The sequence below is a fragment of the Frankliniella occidentalis genome, unplaced genomic scaffold (genome assembly GCF_000697945.3).
Source record: "Frankliniella occidentalis isolate FOCC.00 unplaced genomic scaffold, Focc_3.1 Scaffold504, whole genome shotgun sequence".
NCBI classification, from domain to species: Eukaryota; Metazoa; Arthropoda; class Insecta; order Thysanoptera; family Thripidae; genus Frankliniella; species Frankliniella occidentalis.
This window is the reverse complement of record NW_026267622.1, coordinates 84,101-89,282: the sequence shown is the minus strand read 5'-3', so window position 1 is coordinate 89,282 and position 5,182 is coordinate 84,101. Positions and strand designations below refer to the sequence as shown.

Sequence of the window (5,182 nt, the reverse complement as noted above, 5' to 3'; positions counted from 1 at the left end):
TGACATTTAAAACAAAATAAAAAATAAAATAGCTACATATGTTACAAATTTACAGATAAAATAAGTAACTAGTCTTGTACATGTTCAATTCAAAAAACAAAACAGTAAGTTATGTAGCTTACTACAACAATGATGATACACCGCGCTCCAAATATACTCCATCAGAGCGCACAACCACCTTCCGATCTTCATTGGTAGTAGCTCGATGATCCAATAAAGCTGCCACAAGCTTGTGTGCCGTTGAACCTGCATAAGGGTGGGTTTAAGAAAACCTTGAGTACTTTGAGACATAGTTTTTTCAAGACAAGTCATGGCTTATTTCACAAACTCAATTGAAGCTAAATGCATGAAGCCTTGACATACCTTTCTTTAGCGCCAACTTGTACGGGGTGTAGCCAGCTTCATTCATTACTTTAGGCTCAGCTCCATGCAATAAGAGCCAACGAGTTAAAGTTGCATGCCCTGCCTTGGCTGCTAAGTGAAGCATCGAGTTGTTGTGAACATTTACGTCATCCACTGAACATCCTGAAAAGAAAAGGGAATGACACAGACATAGAACTATTCCTTACAACAGCCTGGAGGATAGGTACAGAGCACTAATTTCACATCTTACCAGCATTCCACAGCAGATTAAGTGCTTTTGGATCCCACGTCTGACTTTTACTAACTCTATACGCAACTAGATAGAGTGCTGTCTCACCATCTGAATTTGTGAGACGAATATCAGCACCTTTGAAAGGAAATACATTTATATTGAAAGTTTACCAGTGAATTAACAATTCACTTAACACAGTCAAAAAGATAAGTTAATATTTTACCAGCAGATAGCATGAACTTGATTAATTCAAAATTATTGTTCCAACAAGCTCTCTGTTAAGAAATAAAAATAACCAAAAATTAAGATGAGGTACATGAAAAGAAATACAAATTAGAATAAGAAAAAGACCTGATACATTCTCACCAGAAAAGGAGTATACCCATGGGAAGTATAATGATCCTTTGTCAATGGCTGATTGACTAGTTCAGGAAATTTACTCAGCAATTCAATACAACGCTTATTGTTATTGGCATCAGGTGGTGACTGCAATTACATAAATTACAGTTAAAAGATGTTTAATATGATTTTGGTATGATTAAATCATTTAACAACTTACTCCTGAATAGAAATGGACTGATGACAACAGTTCGGCGTGTTTATCCAGAGCTGAAAACGACCAAAGAAAATTAGAGGGTCCAGCCAAATTGACAAGAAAGCGATAAAAGAAATAACTGTGAATGACTGACCAGGAGTGCCCTGCTTGCATTTCTTAAGAAGGGCGACTGTCACAGGCACCATAAGAAAGGCCGCCGTAGCGCAGGCCACCGCAGCCGGAGACCAGGACAACAGCTCCCCGTCCCCTAGCCCATCCCACAGGTCCTCGGTCATTTTCTTAACGTAATCTGCGAAATTAATTCGTTTATTAAACGATCATCGAATAGGTCGCTTCCAATTTAAGTACTGTTTTAAGACACTTGGGCATAGGTGACTTGACGGGAAATTAACCGTCGATATTTGTACTCACCCAGCGTGATATTCATTTTCACGAACTCTACTTTGCCCGCGCACAACGTGTCGAGGTCTAAGAAATGTAACGGCTGTTTTGCTTCATCGTTCAAATCTTGCGCATGCATGTCGAAAGTACGTTCCTAAATAATAGTAATAATAACCAGGCGGCAGAATGAACTTGTCATTCTCAACACACAACAGTTTTGAGTTTAAAACGCTTCAGGTCCTTATTAATTAAAAAAATTCTACAGCTAGTATAAATACTTGTGAAAAGGGCATTTCTGCTTTTAAAAAGTTATCCATGTCACCGACCGAAATTGACCAGTACTCTAGGGTCGTTGCCCCCCGCCCGTGCGAAGTGGAAACAAAAACATCTGCACCCCCAAAATCTGGGACGAAGGCGAAGGGTGGTGGGAGGGGCGGAGAGGGTTTGTGCAGACGATATGCTACATCAAATTTACATATATTTAGACACTTGCCAGTATGGCTTGTAAAAACTATTACTATTTTTACTTCATGGCGCATTGAAATCTACTAAAAACTCGTGAAGAGGAGCGGCAGTATGGCTCGTCAAGGAGTGACGACGATTATCATACTATCAGCCCTCTTTGCAACGTTTTGCATTGTAGGGGGGTCTGAAGGGGACCAGTCCCCTTTCTATCGCAACTGTATCGACAAATGCATTCAAGCAAATTGCACTAAAGGCAAGTTCTATGAGAAGTAATCACTCTGCTTTAACCTTTTTCATAGGTTATGAATGTCTGAGATAAATACTTCTCTATCTCAGCAGCCCTTCTGAAACCTCTCTTTTACACTTAACCGGATTAATGTTCCTTCTGTCTTTTCAGGGGGAAAATTTGCTAACTTAAGTAACGAGCATTACTCAACATTAGACTCCTTAATTGGGTGGACGTGCCAAGATGAATGTAGATATACCTGTATGTGGCCAACAGTTGAGGCATTCAGAGGTCGGAATTGGAATGTCCCACAGTTTCATGGGAAGGTTTGTATATTTTAGCTGCTCAATTTGTTTTCTGTATGATTTGTTAATTTAAATCTTTTGTTGTTGCAGTGGCCTTTTGTGCGACTTCTTTGTATGCAAGAAGTGGCCTCTGTCACGTTTTCAATTCTCAATTTCATTGTCCAATTCAATGAATGGAGAAAGTTTCGGAAAGAGGTGAAACCTGACTATCCATTTTACTGGATGTGGTCATTCTATGTAATGGTATGACATACAACGTGAACTCAAATTTCTACCCTTATTTTAACACAACCACGTTCTCACTTACAGTCTTTTGCATTTCAATTAATTATCCATCTTTTGTCTTTGTGCTCTCTTCAGATTTGTCTCAACTCATGGATATGGTCTATTGTCTTCCATGCAAGGGATACTTCATTTACCGAAATTATGGATTATGTGTCAGCTTTCTCAGTTGTGACCTACTTTTTGTTTTGTTTTGGTGCAAGGTGAGATAAAATTGAATTAAATTTTTTTTATTGTGATATGGTGTATTTTGAACTACAACAAGGATTTGTTGTGTCCTTTCTTCTGATCAGAGTGGGAAGCCACTTGTTTAGAGGTGCAACTGTTGTTCACGCCTGCCTCTGCATCGCATTATATGTCTTCCATGCCACTTATTTGCTGTTTGTGAAGCTGGACTATGGTTACAATATGGTTGTTAATGTCAGTGTGGGTATGTATCAATGTTGTATGTTTTTCAAATGTACCATTGCAATGGTTTTAAAGTGTAGAAAATCAATGATTTCTTGTTATCTAGGTGGTGTTACATCCATAGTATGGTTTGCTTGGTGCATTAAAAATCGAAAAGAGCTTCCACATACCCACTATTTAATGCACTTCTTATTGGGCTTGTGGGCTACAATGCTCTTTGAAATTCTTGACTTTGAACCAATATACAAGATTTTTGATGCCCACGCCATTTGGCATTGTACTACAATCCCTCTACCATACCTGCTTTTCAGGTAAGAATCCATTTTAAAGTTAACATCTTTAAAATGGTGCTGCACTAAATTTTCAAGCTGAAATTAATTGTACACCTGTTTGGTTTATAATCAACCCTCGATTTTCTTGGAAATTTACAGATTTGTGAAGGCTGACTGCAAGTACTTACATAAAGAGAAGGAGAAAAATATTTGATTATTGCTTTTTTTCTTTAGAAGCTTAATGCCTATCTAAAGACAGACTTCTTTTATTTATGCAATGTTTTACCAAAGGACTGAATGTGCACTATCTGCACATTCCACTAGTCAGTTGTGGGGATAGTGTACTCATTCACAACACGCATAATACATTGAATCAAAATTTGTAGTCATGCAGAACAACAACTGTGATTCCCTTTTTTTCAATCTCTAACTTTTTTTTGTTGAAAAATTTATGGTTGTTTTGTATTTTTGAATGGTGAATGGTCATCTTTCTTTGTTTTATCTTGTAACCCGAGTGTGAGATCTCTTTGAATGCCTTCTCTCTCATTTTTGTTATGAATGTTTGTCAAGATATATGGACCAGAATGAACTATATTTTTGTGTGGCTGGTGCCACATGCTATGATTTAGTCCCTTCATAGTCAACAAGGCCATATCTGTTTAGTGATTCGTTTTTCTTTACGATAAGCAAGTTCATGTGTGCATTTCATGTCGGCATTTATTGTTTATATCATTGTTTTTAAGGGGTAGTGCCTTTGTTAGTGATGTTTTCTTGGCAGCTAATGACATTTGTTTCCCAAATGTACAAAAGTAGACAAACATCAACTTTATTCGTCTTTATATTTAAAAAGTATTTATCGATATTAAGTAAGCAAAAAACTGATGTTGTACACAAACTTTTTTTCTTTTTGCAAATTTTTTTTTTGGAATTGCATTGAAAAAGATTAATTATTCGCGCTGGCAGCTACCATGTCATATTAGTGCCTTTATTATTATTATCATTACTATATTATTATTGTTGCACTTCTTTTCATATTTTAGTAAGATTTCTGAAATTGTTGTGTTTAGCTTCACATTGTGATAGAATTTGTGTGTTAAATTTTTTCTGCACCTGCACTTTTGTGTGATTTTTAGCGTTTGAGTTTTGAAGCAAATCTTTTGTTTGTTTTTGGTTGGTTGGTTTTCTTTATTAGATTCATCAAATTTTTCTCTCAATGACAGAGTTGTACAAATACCCTTGATAATTGCCTCTTCTCCTCATCTTAATGCTGTAGCCTTTTAACATGCATGCTTCTACTGCCTAAGTGAATCACTTTTTAGTATAGGACAGATCTTGATACTGCTTGACCTGTATACATTTTACATACTCAAATCCGTTCAAATATCACCTTTAGTCCAGAACTCTTTCAATTATTGTGTCATTGGGACCTAATATTTTGACTTTGGTGTTAACATTTTAAACTTGAATGTTCATTTCCCAAATTTTGAAGACTGTCAGTTTGAAAATTGTGTATTTGGTTAAGTCACGTCATGTCTTTTATTTAAAAAATATGTACCAAATATTTGTTCTGTGTAGAACTAAGTGCCATCAGTTTTGTTAATCTCTTGTACTCTTGTGCTTGTGTCATTTAACAAAGTTCTTATATGCTTTGTTTACAGTGGAGAATTCTGGTTAAAATTGTTGTTTACATCT

The 5,182-nt window shown here is 36.5% G+C and overlaps 3 protein-coding genes across 3 annotated transcripts in view; 1 reads left to right on the top strand and 2 right to left on the bottom strand.

Moving 5' to 3' along the window:
• The window catches only part of LOC113207123 (partitioning defective 3 homolog), a 47,781-nt gene that overhangs the window by 35,635 nt on the left and 6,964 nt on the right, over positions 1–5,182 (bottom strand). The gene's annotated exons all lie outside the window — the stretch shown is intronic.
• Positions 14–1,701, bottom strand: LOC113207156 (uncharacterized). Its single transcript, XM_026423564.2, has 8 exons — positions 1,563–1,701; positions 1,285–1,440; positions 1,155–1,204; positions 962–1,081; positions 819–870; positions 614–730; positions 364–525; positions 14–246 (listed from the first exon to the last, which is right to left on the bottom strand). Exons 1-8 carry the CDS (start codon positions 1,669–1,671, stop codon positions 122–124), a joined length of 891 nt encoding a protein of 296 aa, XP_026279349.1. The 5' UTR covers positions 1,672–1,701; the 3' UTR covers positions 14–121.
• LOC113207144 (post-GPI attachment to proteins factor 3) lies at positions 1,965–4,736 on the top strand. The gene is made up of 7 exons (XM_026423550.2): positions 1,965–2,250; positions 2,395–2,549; positions 2,619–2,771; positions 2,889–3,013; positions 3,104–3,240; positions 3,325–3,529; positions 3,650–4,736. The coding sequence occupies exons 1-7, from the start codon at positions 2,109–2,111 to the stop codon at positions 3,702–3,704; spliced, it is 972 nt and encodes a 323-aa protein (XP_026279335.1). The 5' UTR covers positions 1,965–2,108; the 3' UTR covers positions 3,705–4,736.

Excerpts from the sequence above, each read along its gene's own strand:
- LOC113207144 (XM_026423550.2), top strand. The coding sequence starts at position 2,109 with ATGGCTCGTCAAGGAGTGACGACGATTATCATACTATCAGCCCTCTTT. Across the intron at positions 2,550-2,618 it reads TCCCACAGTTTCATGGGAAG|TGGCCTTTTGTGCGACTTCT; the intron begins GTTTGTATATTT and ends TTGTTGTTGCAG. Across the intron at positions 3,241-3,324 it reads GGTTGTTAATGTCAGTGTGG|GTGGTGTTACATCCATAGTA; the intron begins GTATGTATCAAT and ends CTTGTTATCTAG.
- LOC113207156 (XM_026423564.2), bottom strand. The coding sequence starts at position 1,671 with ATGCATGCGCAAGATTTGAACGATGAAGCAAAACAGCCGTTACATTTC. Across the intron at positions 1,441-1,562 it reads GAAAATGAATATCACGCTGG|ATTACGTTAAGAAAATGACC; the intron begins GTGAGTACAAAT and ends TTAATTTCGCAG. Across the intron at positions 1,205-1,284 it reads ATGCAAGCAGGGCACTCCTG|CTCTGGATAAACACGCCGAA; the intron begins GTCAGTCATTCA and ends GGTCGTTTTCAG.